We start from the raw sequence: 14,865 nt of genomic DNA on the forward strand, positions 1-14,865 counted from the left end.
GGGGGAAAGAACCAGGAGTGTGAGCTTTCTAAAAGAGAACCTTTCCTATTATTCCCTGGCAGTTCCAGCTTCTTCCAGGTTCTCTTTCAGGGAATGGGAACTAATTCCACTAAGAAAACTAATGATGAAGAAAAGCTCCTAAAATTTGTAGCAACGTCCATAGACTGAGCCTAAGGTCAGTATGCCCCATGTAAAGAACCAGCTGGAAGTTGTATAAAGCCCCGGCCTCTCCCAGAATGGGTCTGTGGAATAACAGTGCTCCAAGAAATTGTGGTTTGAATCAAATTAAACTTTACATGTGTGAATGCAATGATGATATATGTAAGTAATTACAATATTAGTTTAATGGGGGAAACCACAGTTGAAAGGAGGCTCTAGTCCCCTGTTGGGCTACATCTATCCTGGACACAATATGAGAAAAAGGTTGATTAAAGAGAAGGAGAGGTTCCGTTTTGGCATCCTGTGGCAGATGTTGCAGCTGGGACTGTAGATCCTGCACCCTCCTAGGTTGCTGAAGAAGCTGATGTCTCAGATGGTTCCATAAACGCCCAATTGGCTATAAATCTGGCGACTGGGCAGGCAAAGGAAATGTTGAAATCTGGTGGAGGCATTTCTGGGAAACACAAGCTGTGTGTGGGTGACCATTATCCCACTGCAAATGCCAGTTGGAAGGCAGGATTGAAGTGCCCAACTCAAAGCCTACATACTCAAATCCAACCGTTGTCAGATCCCAAACAGAACTTGGATTCATTGCTAAAGACAATACGGTTTTGGTCCATAGCAGTCAGTGCTTCTTGTTTATGACACCACAACACCTAACAGTCTAGTCAGAAGGGCCTAGATGGTGGGCAGTTGATCTAAATGGCCATTCTGCTTCTCTCAGTTCAGAGATGCGCCCACTATCAAAGTTTGTCAACTGGGCAAAATGTCTACGAAGTGCATCATTGAGGCATCTAGCTGTCACCGATCTCTCACCATGAGGTACACTACCAAAAGTACTGTATCTCAGTATCTGAGAGTCATTTCAAAGGGCAGGGAAAGAATGTTTACATAACCTTGTCTAACCAGACCACACCTGTAATCACATATTACATATCTGCCTGAGACATAACTGCATGCCGAATTTTGCAGCAGTCTGGGTGCATTATTTTTTTGTCAATGAGTGTACATCAAATCCTAAATAGCACTTGATATGACTTCTTTAAAAAGGGGACTTGATCAAAAGCATGGACATGAATAGTCATAGCTGCCCTAAGACTGGCTCAGATACTCATTACCTGTTCTAGAAGACCCCCATCTGGCAGGTACGGAAGGACACGACACAGTCAGGATTTCTGATGGACGTTAAGAGGATTGGGAGATGATGACATCACGTGAAGTGATGTCACATGAGGACAGTTTACTCACTAATCAGAGCCAATGTCAAACAGCGCATCTCTACTGTCACTGCCATAAAAGGTAAAGAAACCCACCTGTCATTTGCAGAGTGATTAACTTGGATCTGCTGCAGCTGGACAGAGCTAAATATAACCCCACTGAGTTCATGCGAGTGATGTCACCAGACTGCTGTGGACTGGGGGGGGGCACTGATGCTTACGCTGACTTTACTGAGAGTATAACCCTTGTCAGTGCTTATTGATATTGGTACTTTGGGTCTATTTAATTATATAAACATAATTATTCTTTAAGCAGGAGATCTAATCATATCACAGATTTTTTCTTGTTTTGCCCCTCATGGACAGTGTGTGGAGTCAAGGTCTCACCAGCTCACAAGGGGTCCAGGGGCTCCAGTCGGAAAGGACGCAGTCCTCTGGACAGGGCAGTCGACTCTCCCGGGTCCCAGCGGGCATCTCTTCTGGGTCACACAGGTAATCCTCCACAGCATCGGTTGGACCGTCTACTGTGTTCAGCATACACCTGCATCAGGAGGACAGGACTTAACAGGGCTTGTCCAGTGGGAAGGGTCAAATTAGTCTTTCATTCTGAGGTTTAAGCTCTGAATAAGTACTCAGAAACAAACACAGCGCCTCCAAGTGGATAGAACGCAATGTTTTGTTTGTGTTTGGTTCCTGCTTGCCTGCTTTAACAAACCACATCTGCACTTCAGTCTTACCTCCTTGCTTGCCTAAAAACACTATTTTAATTAATTCTAATCACATTTATTACACTCTGCGCAGCATGAACGTGTCCATGGCGGGTCTCCTCTATCCACAATCGATTTCCATGCTGATGGTCACTAGTCTCCCTTTTTAGTTTCCCTGTATTGTATAGATACTTATTCCTGCTCTAACGTACATAAATAACAATTAAATACAGCTTAACTATAAGTTTTAGAAATTGATAAAAACATTTGCAGACAAAATAGTCTACATCTTAATATCCAAAAGTTGATCGCTGGAGAGCCTTTTCCAATGGGCAATTCTTTGGTCACTGCAAAGAGTAACCAGAAATTTTAAAACTCTTAAGTAAGTAAAAAATTATATATAATGGACATACAAGGTTTTTGCATGATTGTAAATGTTTATTTTTGTTCCTACACCTAGCGAATAGTCATTGAGCAATATAAAGTGTCCTTTCTTGCTGAAAAGGAAACAGTTACACACCTGACTTTCCTGGTCTGCACTCCTTCACCACAGTTTTCCTTCAGGTCCACATTGCTGACCTTCCACATGCTCCAGGGCTCAGCCACCCACACATACTGACTGCAGTCGCTCACACAGGGGACCACCTCGTACACCTTCAGTTGGTATAAACAAACACACACACAATGTATGGATCAGCTAAAAAAGTTATCTAGTTACACTATATGACCATAAATTGTCCCTACTTTACTGCAGATTACACATGGTTTGAATGGAGGCACATTAAAGTACCAGATCTCACTCATTATAAGGAGTGTCTAAACTTTTGAACATTTCACACACATGCATTATTTCTCTAGCAGTGTAAATATCAGTGAGAGCACTTACCTGAGCCTGAATTCAAGCAGCGTTTAAAGAGAAGTGGAGAAAGAAGGCATGAGAAAATGGACCAGAACATTTTCCAAGAACTTATCATAATCACATACACAGGCATGAACAAGGATACACTATAATAAATGGCATCATTTAACAGCCTAGATGCTACAATAAACAGATCCACACATTTATTTTTCTCCACTCAAAATGTAAGTTAGAAGCCGTCTAAGAAGGTACAGAGCTGGGGGGGGAAAAACAAACATCTCAAATTCAAATCATCATGACCTCGATCCAGCAGTGATAATCTGTTTAGAAACAGAAGGGGGAGTGTTGGGTTTCGCGAGGAGAAATGGTGTGTGCGGATGAGTGTGGCGCTGGTGGGCGGTTCAGAGGAGCTCAGGTCTGATGAGGAGGAAATAAAAATAGGGATGATAAGAAATGCTGACTCACTGCTTTTTGGCTGGCTCAGACATGTCGGCACTTCCCTAACTATTTCCATAACTACTTCAAACGATAGTTTTTCAACCTCCAGAAGTAACGCCGGTCCTGATAATGAACTGCAACTGTGTTTTTCTGGAGAGTCTGAAGGGGCCATAACATGGCAAAGATAAGGTTGTGTCTCAAAATGCTTCCTTAGTTCAATCATTTATCTTCTGTAACTGCTTCATCCTGCCCAGGGTTGTGGTGGATCCAGAGACAACATAAAATCCATGAGGCGCCAGGCCATCAAAGGGCATCACACACTTACCCAGTCACTCTATGGACGACTTCAGTCAATCCACCTACAAATGTGTGTGTTTGGACTCTTCCAAAAGTTACATAGTAAAGTTTCTGTAGTGCTGAGCCTGGAGTAGCAATGACAGAGGCTCTAATTCTTCCTTTTACAGCTCAGTGAAGCATCATAATGATCTTGACACTGCAAAAGTTTGCTTAAAAATATGTCCCTTACCTGATTGATGTGGTCCAGTTTGGGGCAGGGTCTCCCACCATTGTAGGGTTTCTCCCGGAGCCATTTGGATCGCACTTTCACCCCACTGCCACAGGACTTGCTGCAGCGTGACCAGTTTGACCACTCACTGAGCTTGCAGTCGGACGGGCAGGGGATGATGCAGGCCTCCTCGATGTACCCTGAAACAGACATAAGGCTGAATGTTTGAGACCTTGGGCTAGACCAAGCCTCTATGTGGGAGTTCATATATCGCCAACACCAGCTTGTCCAGCATTCCTTCTGAAATCAAGGGTACAAATATGTGGCTTTGTCCTCAACTTCTGCAGCAGTGACATTCTCTGACCTTCTTGGAATGCTTTACATGACGCATTGGAGCTTTGCTGAAAGGATTTGATGGCAGTCAGCCACGAGAGCATTAGTGAGGTCAGGTACCGATGTTCGGTCATTTGTTCTGGGCGGCAAACAGCACTCAAACTGATCAGTACACAGACTGCAGCTGCACAGCTGCACAGCCCAAGGCTGCAGTGATTTATACCCATCTAGCCAACACTTGGCATTGAGCATTGTGACCATAGCCATATGCACAGCTTAGCTTTTTTGAATCAAGGGCTTCTTCCATTTGCCTGGGCTTCCTGATGCTAATTAGGATCAACACAAACCTCGTAAACCCATGACTTCAGAGCATATATAGGCTTTCTGCAGAAAAACAAAGACTCTCTCCAGAAGACTGTATAGCATTCATTTAAATAATGACACAACTATGTCATAGCTCACAGCACAGCTTCTAGTTCTCGAATTCTGCAAATGGTGGAATTCACCGTAAGCCAACAAGATGACATACATAAACGCAAGTCTGAGCTCAAGGCTAGCATGAGTAAAAAGCCCAAGGCTAGTACATATCACTGTGCCTGAGCACAAACATGAAATAATACACCGCAAGTAGTCCACTCATGAGAAGCACTCATGCAAAACATCTCATTAAATGACACTCTTTAAGCAAAGATATGTTAATACGGTAAGATGGCTGACATTTGATCTGTTGATGATGCTGATGCTAAGAGGACTGCACACACTGCAGTGGTCAATGTAGTCTGTACGGATGGTCGAGGACTCAGTAAGATATCAAGGGGCCAGTACTTAAATACTGACATCATAATTTGTGTATAACGGTGCTTTTCCACTCCATGGTACGTACACTACTCAACTCGACTTGTTGTTTGGTACTTAGTACCTGATTCGTTTTCTACTTCCAGAGATCCGCCCTCAAAATATAGCTGAAGACATCTCTAATGGGTACAGTGGGATTTGGAAACCATAGCAACAGCAGCGTTGCTTATTAATCATGTATTCACATGTTGTTTTTGTTGTTTGGGACCAAACACAGCAGAAGAACTGGTTCCAGGTACCAGATATGCCTAATGGAAAAGCAATAAAGCTGAGTGGAGTCAAGTGGTGTAGGTACCATGCAGTGGAAAAGTTCCACAAGTTCCACTGCCGATCGATTAGTAACTATTAGTAGTTTTTGACCTTATACTTTCACGGTTAACTGATGCAACGTCACAAGTCTTGCCCAAGGACTTTTAGCACTGTTATTGCAGCAGTGTGTTCCTGTCTGAGCTGGGGATCAAACTCCACTAGTGTACCCACTACACTGTAAGAACAGCCATACCCTTACTTCTCTTTGATTTATTATTTTACCCAATTAACAATAATTGTGCTTGAATATGTGTGTCAGGTTCTTTACCCACTACCAAATATAAGATGTCTGGACTGAGGTTTGGCCAGGTGTTGGGTCAGGATACTGCTTAGCCAGTGTCACAGCCTCAAACAGCCTCCGCCAGCACTAACTTATTACACAGCGTGTGATGGCGGAGCATGGGTCTGCATGCTGCGAGAGTCTAAGCCTGATTACTCAGTGCAAGCTGCAAGCTCAGGATCTTCACGCTTGGCTCAGGCTGCAGGCTTTGCCTAAAAACCTGAGAAACTGGAACTGGACTCAAAATAGATATGTTTACGTAATGTTCACATTACTATTTCACACATATGTACGTGGTTTCAAAGGCATATGCTCGCATCAGCAGGGAATACCAGAGCAGAATGGAGGAAAACCTAATTGCTTATGGTGTCTGCTACTTTACCTGGCAATGACTGCAAAGCTCTGCCTCGTATGCCTTGGAACATTGCTGTGACGATCTGAATGCAACTTTTTGAAGTCAGGTACTCTTTCGTTTTTATGGATGATAAGGTTCATTTCAACTCATGCCAGCACAGTAGGCTTTAAACCCCTCTAGCTGACTCTTGGCATTGGTGGTAGGCTGACCTTCAGCTCATATGCAGCTGCTCCGGTGTGTCCCATTTAATGTCATGCTTTTCTATTGAGATGGACGTTCATATATAAGTGTCGATGTATGAGGATTTGACTGCATTCAGCCATCAGAATCATATGGCTGTAGTAATGGAAACGCAAACAGGGACCAGGTCCCAAAAAGCATGTAGAGCTGACCCTAGCATAGTTGAGTAGGCACCATGCAGAGGAAAAGTGTCATTCATTCATGCATTCATTCATTATCTGTAAGCGCTTATCCAGTTCAGGGTCGCGGTGGGTCCAGAGCCTACCTGGAATCATTGGGCGCAAGGCGGGAATACACCCTGGAGGGTGTATGATAATTTTGAGTCGCCAATCCACCTACCAATGTGTGTTTTTGGACTGTGGGAGGAAACCGGAGCACCCAGAGTAAACCCACGCAGACACAGAGAGAACACACCAACTCCTCACAGACAGTCACCTGGAGGAAACCCACGCAGACACAGGGAGAACACACCACACTCCTCACAGACAGTCACCTGGAGGAAACCCACGCAGACACAGGGAGAAAACACCAACTCCTCACAGACAGTCACCTGGAGGAAACCCACGCAGACACAGAGATAACACACCACACTCCTCACAGACAGTCACCTGGAGGAAACCCACGCAGACACAGGGAGAACACACCACACTCCTCACAGACAGTCACCTGGAGGAAACCCACGCAGACACAGGGAGAAAACACCAACTCCTCACAGACAGTCACCTGGAGGAAACCCACGCAGACACAGAGATAACACACCACACTCCTCACAGACAGTCACCTGGAGGAAACCCACGCAGACACAGGGAGAACACACCACACTCCTCACAGACAGTCACCTGGAGGAAACCCACGCAGACACAGGGAGAACACACCACACTCCTCACAGACAGTCACCTGGAGGAAACCCACGCAGAAAACACCAACTCCTCACAGACAGTCACCTGGAGGAAACCCACACAGACACAGAGATAACACACCACACTCCTCACAGACAGTCACCTGGAGGAAACCCACGCAGACACAGGGAGAACACACCACACTCCTCACAGACAGTCACCCAGAGGAAACCCACGCAGACACAGGGAGAACACACCAACTCCTCACAGACAGTCACCTGGAGGAAACCCACGCAGACACAGGGAGAACACACCACACTCCTCACAGACAGTCACCTGGAGGAAACCCACACAGACACAGGGAGAACACACCACACTCCTCACAGACAGTCACCCGGAGCGGGAATCGAACCCACAACCTCCAGGTCCCTGGAGCTGTGTGACTGCGACACTACCTGCTGCGCCACCGTGCCGCCCGGAAAAGTGTCATTAGTGAGGTCATTTACTGATGTTGGATGATTAGATCCAAACGGCAAATGCTACTCCAACTCATGCAAACTCTCCACAACTCAAGGTTTGTACCCCTCTAGCCGACTAATGGTATTGAGCAAGCTGAACATAGCATGTTGACCAGTTGTGACTACTCTATTTTTTCTACTGCCATTTTATTTTAATAACAGCAACACTCACAGACACAAAGCATCATTTTTTAGAAAATATACTGACTTCTAGGCTTGAATAATCAATTTACTGTGGTGCAGTAACAACAGAGCTTTGGCAAAGCTTTGAGCTTTTGAACACTGGAGCAGACCTGACGGTTATCTGAATGAAAGCAATGCAAGTGTGTGGAGAAATAACTCTCCTGCAGCAGCAGAGTCTGTAATTCAGGGGTCAGAAGCATCAATAGCCATTCTGTGATATGATTTGCCTGGCCAGTAAGAGCACAGTAGCAAGACATACATCTTTATGAAGCCCTGCATGATAGCTGTAATGGAAAAAGACACAAGCAATTACCGTAAGCGACGACTGCCGAGAAGAAAGTGTTTCCCAGCATTCCTGGCACTCTACTCTGCTAATATGATCAACCTGGTTACGAGACGTGACAGAGGCAGAAAGAAGGTCCCTGGTGTCTAACAGAGTGGACAGTGAGCGGACATAATGTTTAAAAACTCCAGCAGCACTGCTGTGTCTGATCCACTTGTACCAGCACAATACACAATGAGTAACCAGTGCATCTGTTTTATCGCCCTATATTTCAACAACTGCCTATAAGCATTAACTTTCTGCAGTGAATACAAGCCCCCGGAACAAACATATTCCACCCCCCACCCCAAAACTGTCAAATCTCTGACCCCTGCTGAGCTGTGATGCTGCTGACCCCTATAGCCATGTCCAGACAGAAGGCAGCTTTGACTTCATTGGTCTTTACTAGCACGCCCCCCTGCTGTCCATCACTGGCTGGCACATCACAGAACTGACCTCATTCTTTCATCCTCCTGGCCTTCCTCGCCCTGTCAGAGCACTGGACCTGGGGCTGTTCTCGCTCTCCCATGTCAATGAGTCATAACAAGGATGTTAACACTGTGGTTTTGTTGGTGCAGCTAGGTACCTATATGTCAGTAGGGCGTTAAGCTATTTTAAGGTTCGGCTATTGAGTACCCAGATGTTCAAATGGGAAACGGGATGCTGTGAGCAGTACTTGTGCATTAATTCTGCAATTACACCTCCAAGACACTAGGGTCATGTATGTGACATTAGGACTATGCCGACAGGTAATCAGGGAGCCAGAACGAGTGAGTGGAGTTAAGTGGCCTCAAATGCTAGCAGCTCAGGGTTTAGTCAGTTGCAAGACTTTAGGCCAAGCCCCCTGGGAGCCAGACAGTGTGAGTTTGGGCCACAGTAGAGTACATGTATATAATTTAATGCTAAAGGAAAGCCCCTCCAAAGTGGCCAAGATTCAGATCTAAATAGCGACAAATGCTCTTTGTTTTGTTTTGTTTTATCAGCCGTATTCAGAAAGGCATTTCTTGTTGAAGGCAGAGACGACTTCCTTTATACACAGAGAGCAACTGCAGCTGTGAAGTGTAGCCTTCTCCTTGATGTCTGGGGGAGAAGAGGGAGAGATAAAAAGCGCGGATGGTTTGTGCCGTAGCCTCGGGCACTGTGTCTGACAGAGCTCCCTATTAAGATGAACTACAACGATTAATGTACAGACAGAGTTTGGAGAGGGGCTGACAGGAAGAGAGGGAAAGTTTGGATGGACAGAGTTGGGACAAAAAGACAGAGGAAAGAGAGAAAAGAGAAAAAGAGAGCAAGCTACAATTAATTCAATACGGAAAATGAATATCCCAATTCCTCTTTTACCTACATCTAGTTGACTTCCCAAAACATGGCTAGAGTCTAAAAATGTTTCTTTAGTTATGCGTTGGAAATTTATTTTAATGTCATATATATATACAGGGGTTGGACAATGAAAGTGAAACACCTGGCTTTAGACCACAGTAATTTATTAGTACGGTGTAGGGCCTCCTTTTGCGGCCGATACAGCATCAGTTTGTCTTGGGAATGGCATATACAAGTCCTGCACAGTGGTCAGAGGGATTTTAAGCCATTCTTCTTGCAGGATAGTGGCCAGGTCTCTACGTGATGCTGGTGGAGGAAAACGTTTCCTGACTCGCTCCTCCAAAACACCCCAAAGTGGCTCAATAATATTTAGATCTGGTGACTGTGCAGGCCATGGGAGATGTTCAACTTCACTTTCATGTTCATCAAACCAGTCTTTCACCAGTCTTGCTGTGTGTACTGGTGCGTTGTCGTTTCAGTTTCATTGTCTAACCCCTGTATATATATATATATATGAATGAATGACATAATATAATATCAATCACACAAAACTGTTCTGGAAATGCATTTTGTATTTGTAACTCCTGCTGGATGAAGAGAACACAAACAGGACGAGAGGTCAAACTGAGAAGATGGAAAAAGGGAGGAGTAAAGAACTTAAATGAGGAGGAGAAGAGGGGGAAACACAGAAGTGAGGTGATGAAAGAAGGAGGTGAAGAGAAGGACAGAGAGAAGGACAGGGAGAAGGACTAACATCTAACATCCCTCCCCCTCTCAGTAGCACCACTGCACAGCAGGTCTAAAGCACACTGATGACATCACTCTCTCTCTCTCTCTCTCTTCATCTGCATCTCACTGCTCCACCTCGTTTGCAACTCTGAGAAATCCTTTGGCGAGTGAAGAAGAGGGAGCGTTTCTTGCCTCTCTCTGTTTGACTCTGCCCCACATTCAGGAGAGAGACGCGTGACAGGAATATAATTAAAAACCAGCACATTTCAGCACGGAGGAAAAGAAACAATGTCACATTTCTATTCTCAAGACAATAAATCGAGGACAATGTGATACCTTACACACGCACCGCCTTCAATTAAACATGCAGAGAGCTAACGAAAGAATGCAATGAAGAAGGTGTTATCCTGAAGCTCTAGAAAATGTCAACCCACGTGTGTCCCAGCTATTTTTAACATATTCCAATCTATCTCTATTGTGCCATTTGGAAACTGCTCATAACAAAAAGACAATGTTATAAAACCCAGTGCCAAGAACAATCACCCGTGGATCACACTTTCATACTAGGGGTGTCAGACAATTAAAAAATAATGACGATTAATCACATCAGTCTGCAGTGGGGCAGGATTAATCACGATTGTCCTATGTGCTCATATTTGACCCTAAAACATAGCTTTTCCTTTCAGTTCATTCATTCATTCATTATCTGTAACCCTTATCCAGTTCAGGGTCATGGTGGGTCCAGAGCCTACCTGGAATCATTGGGCGCAAGGCGGGAATACACCCCGGAGGGGGCGCCAGTCCTTCACAGGGCATCACACACATTCACTCACACACTCACACAAAAGGACACTTTTGGGTCGCCAATCCACCTACCAACGTGTGTTTTTGGACTGTGGGAGGAAACCGGAGGAAACCCACGCAGACACAGGGAGAACACACCACACTCCTCACAGACAGTCACCCAGAGGAAACCCACGCAGACACAGGGAGAACACACCACACTCCTCACAGACAGTCACCCGGAGGAAACCCACGCAGACACAGGGAGAACACACCACACTCCTCACAGACAGTCACCCGGAGGAAACCCACGCAGACACAGCGAGAACACACCACACTCCTCACAGACAGTCACCCGGAGGAAACCCACGCAGACACAGGGAGAACACACCACACTCCTCACAGACAGCCACCGGGAGGAAACCCACGCAGACACAGGGAGAACACACCACACTCCTCACAGACAGTCACCCGGAGGAAACCCACGCAGACACAGGGAGAACACACCACACTCCTCACAGACAGTCACCCGGAGCAGGAATCGAACCCACAACCTCCAGGTCCCTGGAGCTGTGTGACTGCGACACTAACCTGCTGCGCCACCGTGCCGCCCAGACCTTATTCAGAATGCGTTTATTATTTTTAGAGCCGTTAACTTCAGCAATTAAAGAGAACACTAATTTAGTAGCAATATTTCTTCATTTCTGCCTCTAAAAAGTATCTGAAATAATGATTGTGCTTTTTGTATGGAGCATGGTGACCTTAAGCACATGTGCAGCCGCTCGAGTGCAGCCCATTTAACTTCATAATTATCTATGGAGGTGAACATATATGTTGCATCCATACTTGTCACTAACATTCCAAAAGGAACAGATGCTGTAATAAACACAAATGTGGTCCAATTACACCTCCATGTTGAGCCTGATGTTCATTATTTCGTCTACCCCTTTTCAAGCCTTTCAGCAGGGAGCGGGTTTAGCTGTTCCATCGTCTCTTTTCACCATCGTCTCTGTCGTCTACTCTCTGAGCGTAGGTGGATGACAGTGTTTGTGATCAACACAGTCAATGTGACAGGCGTGTAATCATCGCTACCCTACAGCCTCAGCTGTAATTTAGGTACGTGGTGTCTATCTGAGCTGAGCGAGAGTATGTGGCAGGGCTTAGCGGCGGCTCTGATTAGGCCAAAAAAACCTGAGGAGTTTGCTAAGCTCTTAGCAGGGGCGGGATTGGGAGTTGGGTCTGGGATCTGCAATGAGCAAAGGCCATGGGAGGCGCAGGTCACAGGGATCTAGGTTTGGAGAATGAAGTAGAGGACGACTGTTGTTGAAACTCATCATTGATGGTATTAGATTGTATGAGACGCTCTGTTCATGAATCTAAGGTCACTATTTTCAGTGTCGAGTGTGAGATAGATGGGTATAATGCCCTGAAACACTGGACTGGACAGCACTGTCCAGCATTATCTTTGGGAGAAGTTGAAGCAGGGTAAAGAAGAGTAGAGTAGATGTAGAGAAGAACTTTGACCACCTTTTGTGGCTGTTTGGTTATACTATGTAATATAATATCATGAGGACATAATATATGAATAAATCAACAGAGAATGAATGGATCTAAGGGGTTGTACTCACCGTGGCTGTTGCAGCGTGATGTCTCCACCAGTCTGTTGTCCTGGTCGTAGCAGACCATGGCCTGGTAACGGTAGCCCTGGCCACACTCTCGTCCATCCCCCTGCACCCTCATCCCCAGAGCTGTCTCCAGACGGCCCTCAGGCAAAATGCAGTCAGACCAGTTGCCCACAGGTTGGGCATTGTACTTGTTGCAAGGACAGTACTGTGTCTCGCTCAAGGGATACATCTGACTGTTCTTACACTTGTCCCTCTTCTTGCTCTTTCCTGTGAAGAAATACATTGGTTAAGATTCATTCATTCATTCATTCATTATCTGTAACCCTTATCCAGTTCAGGGTCGCGTTGGGTCCAGAGCCTACCTGGAATCATTGGGCGCAAGGCGGGAATACACCCTGGAGGGGCACCAGTCCTTCACAGGGCAACACACACACACACACATACCAACGTGTGTTTTTGGACTGTGGGAGGAAACCGGAGCACCCGGAGGAAACCCACACAGACACAGGGAGAACAGACCACACTCCTCACAGACAGTCACCCGGAGGAAACCCACGCAGACACAAGGAGAACACACCACACTCCTCACAGACCGTCACCCGGAGGAAACCCACGCAGACACAGGGAGAACACACCACGCTCCTCACAGACAGTCACCCGGAGGAAACCCACGCAGACACAGGGAGAACACACCACCTCTGTGGGGCCTGCTACCAGCGAGGGGAAGTGGTTTCACTCTTCTAGAGCAGCCTCTTCCAACTCCCATATTGCTCCAGGTTGGATGCCCAAACTATGTTCAACTGGAGAGACTGAACCTTTGTGGAGGAGTAGTTGGCAAACATTACAAAGCCAACAGGAATTAAACTACCAGAAAATACAGCAAAAGAAAAGAGGGCAGAAAACAAGAGAGATGAAAATCAGAGAAACGAGAACTATAACCAGAAGAAAGAAGGCAGAAATTAAACAGAAAGAGAAACAGAAAATAAGCTCAAAAATAGAGCTTCTTAAACTTGCTTCTCCATCCTGCATTCTTATTTGTTTTGTCATTTCCAGTCCTTTTTACCTATAAACAATGTCAGGTCTACCCCCACTCACACTCATCAGTGCATGGCACAGCCCTAGCCCTACTGTCTTCAGTGGTTGAGGTTAGGGGTTCAAACCCAATCTTAGCCAAGCACACACACATTCACCAAGCATTCAAACTCAGCAAGCGTCGTTCCTTTCTAAATATTTGAGCCTGTTTGTCGTAAACAAGAAATTACACTTGGGATGCCATGAGAAAAATGTATCGAAAAATATCATCTGATTTAGATGTGAAGTGATCAATCACAGTAAAGAAAGACAAGACCCAATGAAGCAGGTGCTTGTCTTTAACCCTCCTGCTGTAAATGGTATCATGTGTTTAATAGGGGGAGTTTATCTAACTTCTTTAGGACTGCAAGAGGCTGTGAACAGAAGGTCTGACACCTATACACTCTGCAAAGTGCCCCCGTCTTGGCTGACTGACTATTTCTGGAGAACTATATTTTTGTTTTTGAATTGTTGGTTACATTTCACCTCTGACCCCAGCAGCCCCCGGGCCTCGCAGACTGCTTCAGGCTGTCTAAGCTCACTCTACTACAAGGGTTTAACTTTTTGGAACACGGCTTTGTAAAGCACTCAGGGGAAACGGAGTAGAACACAGTAAAAATGGCCAAAGGTTTGTGGACACCTGCTCATCTATTAAAGCAACACTAGGTAGTATTTGTACCTGAAATTACAGCTTCAAAATCATTGTGATGCTATACTGAGGTGTAAAATGGTGAGTAGAGATACTTATTATTGCTACACTGGGCTCAGCACTGCATTCATTCATTCATTCATTATCTGTAATCCTTATCCAGTTCAGGGTCGCGGTGGGTCCAGAGCCTACCTGGAATCATTGGGCGAAAGGCGAGAATACACCCTGAAGGGGGCGCCAGTCCTTCACAGGGCAACACAGACACACACGGACACATTCACTCACACACTCACACCTACGGACACTTTTGCGTTGCCTATCCACCTACCAACGTGTGTTTTTGTACCGTGAGAGGAAACCGGAGCACCCAGAGGAAACCCACACATACACAGGGAGAACACACCACACTCCTCACAGACAGTCACCTGGAGGAAACCCACGCGGACACAGGGAGAACACACCACACTCCTCACAGACAGTCACCCGGAGGTAACCCACGCGGACACAGGGAGAACACACCACACTCCTCACAGACAGTCACCTGGAGGAAACCCACGCGGACACAGGGA

General features: G+C 45.8%; 1 protein-coding gene across 1 annotated transcript in view; it reads right to left on the reverse strand.

The window, feature by feature from the left end:
• Positions 1 to 14,865, reverse strand: part of thsd7ab (thrombospondin, type I, domain containing 7Ab) — a 144,626-nt gene that overhangs the window by 26,697 nt on the left and 103,064 nt on the right. The window contains exons 14-17 of the mRNA XM_066676647.1: positions 12,580 to 12,843; positions 3,907 to 4,085; positions 2,604 to 2,737; positions 1,764 to 1,917 (exon numbers count right to left, since the gene is read on the reverse strand). Coding sequence (XP_066532744.1) covers positions 1,764 to 1,917; positions 2,604 to 2,737; positions 3,907 to 4,085; positions 12,580 to 12,843 — 731 coding nt within the window. The remainder of the gene's footprint in view (positions 1 to 1,763; positions 1,918 to 2,603; positions 2,738 to 3,906; positions 4,086 to 12,579; positions 12,844 to 14,865) is intronic.

This window comes from Hoplias malabaricus, chromosome 1, assembly GCF_029633855.1.
Source record: "Hoplias malabaricus isolate fHopMal1 chromosome 1, fHopMal1.hap1, whole genome shotgun sequence".
In the NCBI taxonomy this organism is placed as follows: Eukaryota; Metazoa; Chordata; class Actinopteri; order Characiformes; family Erythrinidae; genus Hoplias; species Hoplias malabaricus.